General features: G+C 41.4%; 1 protein-coding gene across 2 annotated transcripts in view; it reads right to left on the bottom strand.

Annotated features, from left to right (window-relative positions):
- Positions 1-15,499, bottom strand: part of CEP170B (centrosomal protein 170B) — a 98,387-nt gene that overhangs the window by 59,865 nt on the left and 23,023 nt on the right. For both annotated transcript variants that reach the window (XM_038404864.2, XM_038404865.2), the window contains exons 3-6: positions 13,091-13,180; positions 10,163-10,241; positions 5,955-6,013; positions 4,419-4,557 (exon numbers count right to left, since the gene is read on the bottom strand). In XM_038404864.2, the coding sequence (XP_038260792.1) occupies positions 4,419-4,557; positions 5,955-6,013; positions 10,163-10,241; positions 13,091-13,180 (367 nt within the window). The remainder of the gene's footprint in view (positions 1-4,418; positions 4,558-5,954; positions 6,014-10,162; positions 10,242-13,090; positions 13,181-15,499) is intronic.

Genomic DNA, 15,499 nt, shown 5'->3' with positions numbered 1-15,499 from the left:
CATTTTTTGATTAATTATTAATCGCACAACTTCCATCTTCAGAAGATGTAGTATAGCAGGCTCATTAAGGAGTAGGCCTGGGGAGGGGGGAAGAGGGAAAAGATCCAATTTTAATAGTTTTAAGTCAAGTAATTCCTAAAACCTCTGTCATTTTTTCTAATAGTAGATTACAATTTAGCTGGGGGGGAGGGGGGAACTAAAGAAATCCTTGGCCGTTTTTATCTGTAAGTTGTTGTTTTTTAAAGTGGGGTAAACCTATACCATGGTCTCTTGTAATTGATGTGAGTATACATTAATATTGGAGGGTTTTGCATTGGAATGGCCAAAACTTATTTGTATCAATTTTTTAGTCAGTATTTGATGTGCTGTAGGTTCCTTCAAACTGGATCAGATGAGATATAGATAGCTGCATATCTAAGATGGTGGTTTCTCCTATCCTCTAATGCAGATGTTATGACCTCAGGGTGAAAGTAGCCAAAGGGCTAAATCCACCACTACAAAAGCAGCAACAGCTCAAACTGACTCCACGTGAGCTGCACCAGCTCACTCCAGTGACGGATTTGGCCCCAAGACTTGAAAGCTGCCCATTTCATTTACAGTACACCATAATTTAACTACACAGAACTGTTAGAAGCAAGGACTCCAGCGAATCAGTTACAAATGTTATAGTTCCTCATCCTCAATAGTAGGTTTAAACTTTTATCAATATTATTATTTGTATTATGGTAGCGCCTAGAACCCAGTAGAGATCAGAGCTCCATTGTTCTAGGCGCTGTTCAAACCCAGGGTACGAGACAGCCCCTCTCCCGAAGAGCTTCCAATCTAGACAGAGAAGACAGACACAAAGGAAGTATTATCCCCATTTTACAGATGGGAAATGGAAACCCAAATGACTAGTCCAAGGAACTCTTTGGCAGAGGCAGAAACTGAAACCAGATCTCCGGAGTCCCAATCAAGTGCCTCAAGCACAAGACCCTCTGTCCTCTCCAGCGCCCAGGAATATAGTTAACCAATTGTCACTTGTATGCAGACTGTTTCACAGAATTCGAAGGAAATTAAATTAAAGGGTGGAAAATCATGGCCCTGTTTACAAAGGTGCCAATTTCAAATGGGAGCTCTGGGCATGCCACACTTCTGAAAAATCAAGCCATCAGTGTTTATTTTGATCTGCCAGCACTGTAAGGTTCTGGATACTAAAGGATTTAAAAAACAACAACAACGCACCACACTGTTTTTAAGCTACAACAATAGTATGTTTAAATTGCTATACACTAGACTGCACAAGTATTGCAGGATGCTTACACACACACACACACACACACACACACACACACACACACACACACACACAGACTACCCCTTGTATGACCAATCTATAATTATGCAGAGACCAAGGGAGCCGTCATGTCAAAACCTACCTATGGTCCATCTAGCCCAATATGCCATGGCCAATGGCAAGTGCTCCACTGTCTTCAAATCTGCATAATGCAAAGTAATTGTGCAACACCATCTATGTGGGGAGTTATGTCTCCCTAATCCAGCCAGTGATCAGCTTATCCCATAAAGCATGAGAACTAATACTGCTTATTTTTAACACTAGCTAGTCAAACTGTGGCTGCTTTTCTTATTCATAAGAATTTCTAATCCTCACTTAATTTAAGCTACTTGCCTCAATAACATCCTGTAGGAGCAAGCTCCAATGGTTGATTATATGTTGCACTTTAAAGGCAATGCACTTAAAAAAGTCACAAGGATTCTTTTTTTAATAGTATAAAGATTTATTGGGTATTATGGGAAAGAACAAACAGAAAAGCACAGTTGAGACCCCTCTTTCCAATTCATTGTTTTTGATATCATCCCCCATTCCTAACCTGCTCTAGCATTTTTTTAAACCTGCCCTCCTATAAAAGCCCTGCCTCCTTGCTCCTTTTCCTCCCCTTGGAACTATAATGATTTTTAAAGGCCATTGTCACCACAGATCGTGCTTTAAATTGCTACAAGCAAATTACTAAATACCTACAGGCTTAGCAGAACGGTTCTTTCTCCAAAGCCTCTTTCTCACTGCCACTATATAAACCTACTTGCTGTAAAGATATTAATGGAAGAAAGAACAATGATTTTAAACCACTGCCAATCCTCAAAAAACACAGAGTAAAAATGCATGTATAACTGAAGATAAAGTGAATGAGTCAAAACTTGGACACAGGCTAAGCATGATCTCTGCTAGTTCATCTTCCAAAGGGTTGGGGGCCTGATCCAAAGCCCATCAAGCTCTTTCCATTGACTTAGGTGGGCTGTGGGTGAGTCCACTGGGTCCCATCCTGCTGAGTGCCTCCTTCAAAATACTCAGCACTCTCAACACCCACTTCTTTAATGCGATTAACAGGAGCTCAGCACTTTGCAGAGGACACTCAACCTCTTGCCTGACTGGACACTGAGCAGTGGGAGCAAGCAACAGAATCCTTAAAATTCACCCCTCCGAGGCAATCTGAATCTTTATGAATTCAACTAAGTTTTGTTCTGGCAAGTGAACATTAAATATGTGTTAGCAGGAGTTACACACCAGGAAAGTAGGTCACCGTGTTTGAGGGATCACATTAGATGCTGCATTTGCAGATATTTCCAAGTATCAACTGCCTACATTACATGGGTTCAATTGGAAAACAACAACAAAAAAGCCCTGCTTATTTTGCAAGGTGACAAGTGATAAAAAGAACCAAAGTAGGAAAGCACCTGCATAATCTCTGCATGCTGCCAAGATATCAGCCAGTGGGTGACAAATGTAAATTAATTACATTTGGAGCTTACAAACTCGATATTTGCAACTCGTTTCAAGAATCTGGCTCATGTCACTCTAGGGTTAGACAGGTTTCAGACAAGTACTCCTTTTCTTTTAGGGCTAGACAGTTTTCCCCAAAGCCAAGATAAAGTTCACCTCCTTTCACCCTCCTCTGTGTCACAGCTAATCACAGCCAAGTCCATCCCTCTAACTGAGCGCTTGTGAATGATTCTCGAGGAGGCAAGACGGAATGCAACACATCTACTGTATTCATTACAAGTAAGAGTGACACACGGACACGTGGAAAGCGCCAGGGAAAGAGTTTCTGTGGGGCAGAAATGATAATCAGGAGCAGGAACACATGTGCTTTCACACACAGGAGTGAAGAACAGGGGAAAACACAGAAGAGAAATGCTATGCTACTTTAATATGCTCTCCCAGCTTAGTGGGATTTTCGCAAGGGCAATACACAATTTGGGAGATTAAGGTCACCACATTCAGGCTGGCGAGGATTAGCGATAGATCCACCCAAGTACCTAAACAGACAGATGCTTCTACAAAGATTTTGTACCAAATCCACACACCTCTCTCATCCCTCTCCTGCAACCCAGCCCCTGACTTCCCTCCCTTAACCACACAATGCTCCCCCACCCTCTTCCCTCTTGCCACCTGCCTCTCCTTCCTTTGCTGGTCTACGGGGCCCATTCAGTATGTCTGACAGCCTCTCTGCTAGCCATAGGTTATTGTTTACTTCAACTTTCCTGACACTTTGGGGCTTCTAGAATGCATGGCAGGCAACAAGCCACCAGAGTGCATTATAAATGATCGTTGCTCATCTAACACCTCTGAAGCTCCAAAGGTAAGTGATGCCCTTTGGGCACAACTGAAGGGGACGCATCATGATTCTGATGAGCGTAAAGTAAATGAAGAGAGGCTGCTATATCCGTTAACACCACAGGAGTAGGGAAGAAGCAGGAGGCATCTTGGTTGGGATTAGACACGGGGAAGAAGAGCACAGAGGTGCGGGGGGGACAGGAACAACAGACAAAGAGAATGGGGGAGAAGGTATTGGAAGGGGCTCAGCTGAACTGAAAAGGTTTACTATGGTTCTTATGTTTCCTGCAGCAATCCACCCATCCCAAAATACAACAGAGGTCAATCCCCCCATCACGTTAGGAAGTGCAGTTACTTAAGAACACGAAGGGCTTTTGCAGTGAATTCAATGCTGCCGCCATCCCCTGCAGGTTGGCGCTCATCCATGGAAGCCTTGCATTTTCTAAGCTGAGTCACTGGCACCATTCGTATGCCTGTTCCCGTGTAAGAAATTGAAAATAAACTAGACCGGTGCCAAGAATTAGCCAGACCTGCTCTGCCCACATGCCACTGCAAATACCATTGCAATAGCACAGCGCTCTTGTAATGTCAGACTGGCAAATTTCTTCTGAAGACTGCATCAGAGAAAGCCAGGCTCATTGTCTGAAACAAGAATACTTAAATGAGAAGTTTAGAAAGAGGACCTCTGTAATTGCTTCTAAAAGTAGCCTGTGTTACTGAAATTCTATTCTGAATCAGCAAAGAACTCAAGAGGCATTGTAAGTGACTGTTTTGCACCTTGACTAACTGGTTTCTGAGCAAGTACCTGTAATTGCTTTCTTCTCTCCTCTCTCCAGTTTTGCTTGCGGGGATTCGGTATAACCACCATGTTCCACCGGCTGCTCCACCCTTTTCCTCACAGTGCCCTTGAAACTCATCTGAAGTTGACTAGTATACTTTTCGTGCTGCAGACACATAAGCAAAAACGTGGACAAGGCTATGTGGTGCCATACAACAGGCAATGAAAAGAGCAAACTATCTCCCCATGTGATCACATAAGAACAAATATTGTGGCTGTGCTCTAGGAACAAGAATAAAATACATACCTGAACAAAGGCTATGGAGTCATATAAATATGAGCTGAGAAGCTTTCAAATACCTCATTTAGAAGGATATTAAGTGACATTGCCCCCAAGAAACCTCTCATTAGGAGACGCTTTAAAAAATAAACTAAGGACAACTAGAATGAATGCCCCTTCCATTCAGGATTCAAATACTGACCCCCTCACCGCTCTTTATTCTCACAACAGTATGATGAAGTCTTCCAAAACCACCCTTTTATCTACCTTCTCTTAAGGCTTCAGTGACACCTCAACATATTTTATCATGAATTGTCTCACCTCTGGACCGAAGGGCCAGAAAGCTATATTGCATAAAATTAGGTTCCCCTTAAAGCTGGGTAGTGTTCAATGATCTAATTGGATCTACAGAAAAGGGCATTTCCACAAAAATCAGGTCTGAGTAAGTTCAATTAAAGAGTCACCCTGTCCTACCCTCCTACACAAGTAGATTTAAATATGGAACCAGGGGCGTGAGACTATAACTGTCAATTGAAGGTAGACATTTGGTATTGGTATTTCTTGTTCTAAATGCTTGGCAGCGTTACTGTGAGTTGTGAAACACCTATGGCACTCCACCCCAGACGGGACTGACTTTCTGTCATGGGTGAAGTGAGTCTGGTATGTTTTGTGCCTGATCCTGCAGCTCATGCTTAGGGGAGCCATTTCACTGAAGTGAAACTGCTCTGTAAGGAAAGTCATAAAGAATATCTAGGATCTTTGGAGAGAAAAAAAGGCTATTGAAATTGAGACTGTTAGCAAGAGTAAATTGAGCCTACGTTGGGTTGTTGGAGGAAGTATTAAGGAGCTGACATAAGCCACAGCACCCAGAGAAAGGTATTCACCGTTCATTGCTCACTTTCTAGAAGGACATTGATTTCCTGCTGAAGAAAAGTTTAATGTGCTGAGAGTTCATCTTTATACACTAAAGCTTTAGTGCCCTTTGTTTAGCTGGCAGTCATGAAATCATAAATAATTTCAGTTAGATGCTAGTGTTGGGAAGGAAGAGAGTAGATCTGGGCTAGCTGGGAGATATATTTATCCTCAAGGTGAGGTCCTCCCAAGCACATATTGAAGGGAAACCTTAAGTGTGGTTGTTTCCACAATTCATTATCAAAGCTGTCACCGGTGTGCCGAAAAATGTAGGACGTTGTTTAAGAACACGCTGTAGGGTTTTGCTCTTTAATGCTGTCATCGCTTCACAAGTACCAGTATCTCCATACAAAAATAACATATGTGCTTACCTTTAATGCTTCCTCTGGTACTTTGTGTTGAATTTGTTCCAAGACATACATGTTAGAATGTACGGCACTTGTTAAGGAAGCAGGGAAGGAATTAAAGACACAGTGATACTGTAACTGAAACAGATGTGATTATACAACTGGAAATGCCTAAAAAGAAAAAACTGATGAAGAAACTGAAAGTAGTCATCATTCTACCAGAGCTAAATGGTCCAATATAATTATTGCCTTAAAACAACACTGTGCGTATTTTGCAACATTATCTATCAATTTCTATAGGCTATATTTAGCCTTTAGGCACAGCACTGTGTGATACACAGCTGGACTGGACCAGGAGGAGCCGTGGGAAGGAATTCAGAGCCATGACTGTTCACTCCCAGCTCCTCCTACTCTTCCCCCTCAATGCCCAAGTCATAACTGGAATAGTCCCATATGATTGTGCAAGAGAAGGAAGAGTAGCTTTAGCTCCCTGCATAGCCACATAGGACCAGGGGACAATCCTGCTCTGCACTAACAAGTTTTTGATCAATATTAGCTTCTTGTGTGGAGAGTAACTCGGGGGGGGGGGGTGAATTGCTATAACCTCTCAAAAAGGGAAATATTCATGTGTTTGGGCTCAGATAATTTCTGCTGCACAGAAAATGTATAAAGGAAGCATTCAGCAATGTTGTCAAAAGCAGCCTTATAAAGATAACACAGAGCAGAGGGGAAAAAGAAACAGGATGGGAAATGTTAAACTAAAAATAGACACAAGTGGCATGAGCATAGCAGGGAAACCTCACTCTCAATGGAAAAAGAGCTGTACGCCCTTATGCAACAGAGCTCAGCTGACTCATAGCATATAATAGATGCTGCCTTTGGTAAAGGGCTGAATAAGAGAGGCAAAGAAAGCATTCTTTAAAACATCATGGCAAAGAATGGGTAGAAATTATATTTGGTGCAGTTTGTGCTTAATGGGAACTGACCCTGCAGCCCTCACTCTCGGAAGTCTTCTCACTGAGGGGCAACATAAAGATGCCTAGTCATTTGCAGTATTTCATTTCAAAAGGAATATCCACAAGTAACGGCTGTATGATTAGGCCCTTTGAGTAAGACGTACAATGCCCAGAGCTACTGGAAAAGTTTAGATCTGTATCACAGTCATTAAAATCTACCTGCACTCTAGCCATTGGCTTAACACCTTGGATGCATTCAAGTTTACAATAGTCGTCTTCAAGTTCCTGTATATTTGAAATCAGAGATCCCAAGAGGAGATATTGGAGTATTATTAATAATATGCCAACATATTAGCCATATAAGTCACAATTCAGCAAGGCACTTGAACATATGCCTCACCTTAAGTACGCAAGTAGTCCTGTTGATGTCACTCGGACGCTCAAGATGGGGCACATGTGTAAGCACCTTGCTGGATCAGTGCCTTATACTGCAGTGCGGAGAGACCTCCACTAGGTTGGGGCCCCATCATGCCACACACACTGTACAGACATCTAGTAATTGACAGGTCCCTGCAGCAAAGAGCTTACGGCCTAAAAGACAAGATGTGACAGATGGATGGAACAAACCAGTAAGCGGGTTGGAAGGGGGAGAATGCAGATATCAAAGATCAAAGGATGTTTCAGCATAGACTGGCTGTCTACACATTTCATAAGCAAACAGTAGCCACATGTCCAGTGTCTGGCCTCCCTCATGAAGGTACAGTTTGCAGCTGCACATATTTAGTGCCAGCAGCGATTTGCAGGAGCAAATCAAAAGCTAGACATTTAACTACTAAGGTTTGCATACACAAATCACCTGCAGGCAAAGCAACAAAGGCACATTTTTTTCAGACAAGTTTTTCCTTCAAATAATGGGGTTGGCTTCAGTATAGCAGAAAATCTGCACTGTGAAGGGGTAAAAAATAAAATCCTAGGAAGATGTTGTGCGAGCTCTCCCACTCCCTCTCCCTCTCCCTCACACACAACATAATTTCATGTCTGCCCCCAGACTGGTGCCTAGTGAAGTGCAACATCCAGGGTTCCATGTTAAAAAAACAAACAAACAAACCTAGACTCATAGACTTTAAGGTCAGAAGGGATCATCTAGTCTGACCTCCTGCATATTGCAGGCCAGAGATCCTTACCCATCCACTACTGTAATAGACCCCTAACCTCTGGCCGAGTTACTGAAGTCCTGAAATCATGATTTAAAGACTTCATGTTACAGAGAATCCACCATTTATTCTAGTTTAAACCTGCAAGTGACCTATGCCCCATGCTGCCAACCTGACCCATGGGAAAATTTCTTCCTGACCCCCAAATATAGTGATCAGTTAGACCCTGAACATGTGGGCAAGACCCACCAGTCAGACACCTGGGAAAGAATTCTCTGTAGTAACTCAAGAGTCTTCCCCATCTAGTGGCCCATCACCAGCCACTGAAGGTATTTGCTGCTAGCAGTCGCAGATTGCCTACAATGGCATGTAGCCAGTCTCATCATCCCACACCCTCCATAAACTTATCAAACTTAGTCTTGAAGCCAGTTAGGTTTTTTGCCCCACTGCTCCCCTTGGAAGGCAGTTCCAGAACTTCACTCCTCTGATGGTTAGAAACCTTCAACTAATTCCAAGCATAAACTTGTTGATGGCCAGTTTATATCCATTTGTTCTTGTGGCCACATCAGTGCTAAACTTAAATAACTCTTCTCCCTTCCTGGTATTTCCTTTGATATTTTAATAGAGGGCAACCGTACCTCCCCTCAGCCTTCATTTGATTCAGCTAAACAAGCCAAGCTCTTTGAGTCTCCTTTCATAAGGTAGGTTTTCCATTCCTCGGATCATCCTAGCAGCCTTTCTTTGACCCATTGCCAGTTTGAATTCATCTTTCTTAAACATGGGAGACCAGAATTGCACATGATATTCCACATGAGATCTCACCAGTGCCTTGTGTAATGGTATTAACACTTCTCGGTCTCTACTGGAAATACCTTGTCTGATGCATCCTAGGACTTTTTCATGGCCACATCACATCGGCAACTCATAGTCATCCTGTGATCAATCAATACACCCAGGTCTTTCTCCTCCTCTGTCTCTTCCAACTGATAAGTCCCCAGCTTATAACAAAAATTTTTGTTGCTAGTCCTTAAGTGCATGACCTTGCACTTTCTACTATTAAATTTCATCCCATTTCTATTACTCCAGTTTTCAAGGTCGACCAAATCTTCTTGTATGATATTTCGGTCTTCATCTGTATGAGAGGAACTTTGTGTCATCTGCAAATTTCATTAGCACACTTCCACTTTTTGTATCAAGGTCAATAATAAAAATGTTAAATAAGATTGATCCCAAGACTAATCCCTGAGGAACTCCACTAGTAACCTCTCTCCAGCCTGACAGTTCATCTTTCAGAATGGCCCTTTGTAGTCGCTTTCCCCTTTTAGCAGTTCCTTATCCACCTTTTAGTTCTCATATTAATCCCCATCTTCTCCAATTTAACTAATAATTTCCCCCACAGAACTGTATCAAACGCCTTACTGAAAGCCAGGTAGCGTAGATCTACTGAATTTCCGTTGTCTAAAATATCAGTTATCTTCTCAAAGAAGGAGATCAGGTTGTCCTAGCACGATCTATCTTTTGTAAAATCATGTTGTATTTTATCCCAATTATCATTTACCTCTACGTTCTTAACTACTTTCTCTTCCAAAATTTGTTCTAAGACCTTGCCTACAATTGAGGTCAAATTTACAAGCCTGTAATTTCCAAGATCACTTCCCCCCACCCCCACTTCTTAAATATAGGAACTATATTAGCAATTCTCCAGTCATAAGGTATGCACCTCCCTCCCATGTTTACAGAATCATTTAAAATCCTTGCTATTGGACTTGCAATTTCACGTGTCAGTTTCTTTAATATTCTTTGATGGAGATTATCCGGGACCACTTATTTAGTCCCATTAAGTTGAGAGAGCTAGAGATGGCACCTATGATGAATGCAGCTATTGCCAACATAAGGCCTGATCCAAAGCCCAGTAAAATCAAAGGGAGCTGACATTTGCATGTTTTGGATCAAGCCCACAGTGCAGAAATTCTAAGCTGATGAGCCATCCAGAGGCTCTGAAAGGCAATATCAACACACTTAGTCATTAGCCATAATTAAGGATATTTAACCCTCAACATAACACACAGAGAACTTAAAAACAAAAACAGCGTGTAATACTGTGCTCAGGCAATAAGGATATCGTAGCCAAAGCGAATCACATCGTTCAGTTTTAGTGTGATGTATTTCTGGTCAGGTATCCGGACGTCGTTCACAAAAGTCTGCAAGACAGAAGCATAGACCCTGTTTTGATGAAAGGCATATTGTTTACATAATGTTTACATATTTAGCCAGGCAACCCAATGGAACACATGTTTACAACTCTGAAAACACCTAGCTCCACCTAAAAACCAGTGAAAACAAAATACAATTCAACAGTCACTAGAACTATTCATATTCAGTGTACTGGATTTAATTTTCTTTAGCTATTACAGTAACATCCACATGCCCCTGTGGAGATCAGTACTAGGCTTACAATGTAAATAAACCGGAGAGACCGGGGGGGAGGAAGGGGAGGCAGGGCATGCATGAAAGGAAGCATCATTATTATTTGTACTGAAGTGATACCTAAGGCCACATCGTGGTTGGTGCTGTACAAACACAGAACTAAAAGATGCCCCCCTACCCCAAAGAGTTTACAAACTAATTATTCCCATTTTACAGAGGGGGATTAATAGATTTGCCCAAGGTCACACAAGAAGTGTGCAGCAGAGCTGGAAATTGACTCCAGGCCTCCTAATAGAAAAGAAATCAATCAATTTGTGAGAATCAGGCAATTGTGTGTACGTGCTTTTTGTATGTCCAGTTCAAAAATAAAAAAAGAGATCACAAACTTATGCGAACAAATGCTGGCACGCTGCTGGGGGCTAGGCACACAGCTGCACTTAGATCAGGAGATGGACACTGGCAAACATTGGGAATTATCACATGCTCGGAGGTGGAATTCTACATAGATAGGAAACGAGCGGCAGCTGCCAGTTGTTGGGTTTTCAGAGCTGCAGTGTAATTCCTTCCCTGGGTGGATAAGAGCGGAGTCACTGCTTGCGAAACACAACAAAAAAATCACTCTCTCAAAAGTGACTTTGAAGAAACAGGTTTACAAAGGAAAATGAGCAAATATGCTTTCAGTGCTGGGGCATCACTTTCCCCTCCTAATCCTTTCACAATGGCCCAGGTTAAGCATGCGTGACAAGACCAAGTATTAAATCCAGTGAAATATAGTTTAGAACAGGGATTGGCAACCTTTGGCAGGCAGCCCGTCAGGGAAATCCGCTGGTGGGCCGGGACAGTTTGTTTACCTGCAATGTCCACAGGTTCAGCAGACCGTAGCTCCCGCTGGCCGTTGTTCACTGTGCCAGGCCAGTGGGGGCTGTGGGAAGAGGCGGCGAGCACATCCCTCAGCCCGCGCCGCTTCCTGCGGTCCCCATTGGCCTGGCACGGCAAACTGCGGCCAGTGGGAGCTGTGATTGGCCGAACCTGTGGATGCTGCAGGTAAACAAACCGACCCAGCCTGTCAGCGGATTTCCCTGGAGGGCCCAGTGCCAAAGGTTGCTGATCCCTGGTTTAGAACATAGGGCAAGATCCTCAGCTGGAGTAAAACCAGCAAAACTCCATGGACTTCAGAGCTGCAGTGATTTATACCTGCTAAGGACCTGGCCTATAGTTTCAGAACAAAAATAGGTACAGAGGTCGGGGGGAGGATGTCTCCCCTTTATGGTATACAAACGTCCCTACGCAGAGCTTACCTCTTCTAATGAATTCTGGTTTGTTATATTTACAACTACTAAATATTAATATCTATTTAAAGCAAGAGCACAGCAGCCTGCATCATCTCTGCCATCACCTATCAGTCCCTTTCAGCTGCTGCTGCTTTGCCACAGTGACTTACCTGACTCACAAGTTCTGAGCTAGTGAGCCATCTACAGTATTTATGTAACAAAATAATAATACACAGCACTTCTGCAGAGCTTTCCATTTTCAAATCACCTCACCAACAATTAGTTACCCTTCACACAACACCTCCGTGAGGTACATAATGACGGATTTTGTAGATGACAACGCTGGCAGAGCCCAAGGCCTGGTCTACATACAGTTTTTGTACCAGTATACTATTTAGGGTGGATGATTTTTTTTTAAATCAAACTAGTTATAGTAATACAACCCCTAATGTGGGCACAGTTATAAAGGTACATTATACGGATACAGTGTATTCTCCTTTCCCTACAGAAATAGCTATACCAGTATAAAGCACCTTTATCCCAATATAACTGCATCCACAGTAGGGGTCAGTACTGCTTTAACTACACAGCTTTAGCTAAAGCAGTACAACTTGTGTGTGTAGAAAAGCCCTAAGAGACTTGCCTGACGCCACACAGTGAGTCAGTGCCAGAGCAGAGATTAAAACTCAAGAGTGCCTGTCTCCCAGCTTCATGCTGAATTCATTAAGCAATACTGCCCCTCAATCTTAATAACAGAAACAGAGCGGGAGAGGGGCTAGTCTCATTATTTAAAATGCAATTTTTAAATGGTTTATCTCAGAGAAATTAAATGGCATTCCATACTGTACATTGTTAATTAGTAAGACAGTTGGCTTGTCCCAAGGTCACCCGGCTTAGCAGGAACAGCTGACTGAAGAATCTTTACTAGTTTTGCAGTTTTATAAAGCCAGTCAGAAAATTTCAATGCAAAACAGAGACAAAATTTCAACCCATTTTGGGGGGGATTGAATTCTCCTCTTTTCTAACCAGCTCTACAATTTTATTAGCAACTGAAGAGTTCAGCTGGGCTGAGGTTGAGGCGGGCAGAGGGGTGGGGAGAGAAGGAGCACCAAAATAAAAGAAAATAACTTCAATGGATGAATGTTTATCTTCTAGTTAAACAACTCATTACTCAAACCAGCCATGCAAACACTTATGCAGGCGTTACTCATGTAAGTGAAGCCTAAGACCCATTGACTCAAAATGGGTCTACTTTCACAAGTAAAGTTAAGCATGCTCATAAATGTTGTACGATTAGCACCTAGACCTACACAGAATATACATTTTAGCTAGCTGAAGAATTTATAACTTACCCCATTTAAGCTCCCAAGATCCTTCACCCTGTGCTCATCTTTGTCCTTGTCATAGTTGATTACAGCATGCTGCTTATCCACACTGCGGGACTGGGAACAAAGGCATAATGAATTTGAGACTGGCCAGACACAAGAGGTTATGTTAATCAGAACAAAATGGTGATATTACGCTCACCTGGTATGGGGGTGGCTGGAAGATTACACATTATTAATTCTATAAATAGCCAGAGGCTAAACAGGAAAAGCTGACACTAAATATCCCATTGAAGTCATTACGACTATTCGTGTGCTGAAAGTTTAGTACAAGGGTAAAAGTTTGCAAGATCGGTGCATACCATCCCACCTCAGTTAAACACACAAACCTACCTATCAATTTTCTTCTAACATTTATTACCAAGTTATTTTTAAAAGGAAAAACTCATTTAAAGCCGCAGAGATTTTAAGTCCAGGATTTCAATATATTATAGCAGTACACATTCAAACCAAACTAATCAAACTTAAAACTTGGGACAGATTCCAGGTTTTTTGTTTAAACACAGTAAAGATGACATCTTTTGAGGTGGATATGCACATTTCCCACTCAATCCATGTAATACATTTCCATCCAAGTTTCTTCTTGATTAGGAGAAAGGTGCTTGCTTCCTTTTCAATAACAAATGTTACTTTATTATTTAAGAATTCTGTTCTGGAAATACCTACACATGGATAACTTTATTCGAATTAGTAGTCCCAGTGACGTCACATGATGTTACAAGCACTCAGTAAATTTAATCTTCAAAATGCCTGAATTAACTACAGATAAAATAAATTTTTTCTGTGTTCAATTTTTTATATGATCTTTATAGTTTTGAAAAATTTAATGAGGTCACTGACACCCTCTGCTCTATATTTAGGATTATTTTCAATTTCCCAATATGACCTGAATTCTAACTGGAAAAACTAGACCAGTCAATGAAAAGCACATCAATATAAACCTCTGTAGTATCTCTGGGTATCTCTAAAAATGAACAAACCACCAAAGTAAGGAGGCAAAGCTATACTTTTTCTGAATATCTATCAATCAGCTGTTGGAAGAGAGGAGTAGCTTCCCTTTTCCTGGTATATACACACTGGCTTCCACAACACTATTCTAAAAATGGCTCTACCAACTTGCTTGTAGGCAAAGAGAGGCCAGCACTGTTTCATGAGAATTCCAGGATCAAAACAAAAGAATGGCTTTTTTTGTGACAAATATTGTAACAGTTTGCTAGAATTTTTTCTCCCTTGCTGATGTCAAACATGTTGTTAATGTTCCTGGCAGCAGATAAATCCTCAGCTTTTTCTTCTTCTTTTTCCAGACAAGTTTCAACCACAGAAATGTGTCCTCCAGAATGACCCCAATGGGTTGATTAGAAACAAATTATATTCCATTTGGAGGTTATGTTTATATATCATGGGACATCCTACATCATTTGCATCCTGCTTCAGAAAGCAGAAGTTACTGCTTAGCTATATTGTGGTATCTCATGAAAAAAAAATCTATAAGTAAAGTGGGTCACCATTCTATGTAAATACAGTCAGTTCCAAATGAAAAGTCAACTTTACTGCTGAGGCAATTCTAACTGCCATGCCATCCAACAGGTGTCATTACTCTAGCAGTCGAGCCAGGAAGTGACCATGATAGTTAAAACTGTACAACAGTTTCCATATGAAAATGTCTTCTGGACAACTGATACCGCACGCAGAGAAGTAACATTCAAGAGTACCCGCCAGATTCCAACACATTTATGGCAACCCCCTACTAATACCACCACCATCTTCTAGCTCTCACATAGTGCTTTTTCCATCACTCTATCTCAAAGTACTTCACAATCAGGGTGGATAAAAATCAATGATTTAAAAAAAAAAAATAACCAGATTTTTAATTTAAATTGGTTTTTTTGATAAAATGCTTTTTGAGGGGAAAAAAAACTATCCAAAGATACTTTTAATTAAGATACATTATAGCTCAAAGACATCTCATCATGGAAGAGGGATTATACATTCTAATTCTATAGTATGAGACAATATAGTCATGTAATGTTTAAGAAAAGTTTTGTAAATGAGTTCCAATAGTTCATGGATTAGGGACCCAATCGTATGGGTTTCCAGGGGCTTCTGTATAGATTATTTAGGTTAATCTTTCTATCTACCCAATGGGACTCAGTGATCAATCTAGAAAATACCATCAGAAATGCTTAGTTTTGCAGTTTGCAAACTGTGGATTTGTCTCTCCAGAGGTAACATGCTTGTTAACAGCAAAAATGTTTTAAAATAAATAAATAAATATATAGATGTGAGAAACAACAGACCTCAACTCTATTGTCCCTCTTCAAATTTGCGTACACAGAGTCAATCTCTCTCTAAAAGTGAAAAGTTTCAAAAATCCAA

Source organism: Dermochelys coriacea, chromosome 6, assembly GCF_009764565.3.
Source record: "Dermochelys coriacea isolate rDerCor1 chromosome 6, rDerCor1.pri.v4, whole genome shotgun sequence".
In the NCBI taxonomy this organism is placed as follows: domain Eukaryota; kingdom Metazoa; phylum Chordata; order Testudines; family Dermochelyidae; genus Dermochelys; species Dermochelys coriacea.
Note: the sequence above shows the minus strand (reverse complement) of the source record. Positions and strands in the feature narration are given on the sequence as shown.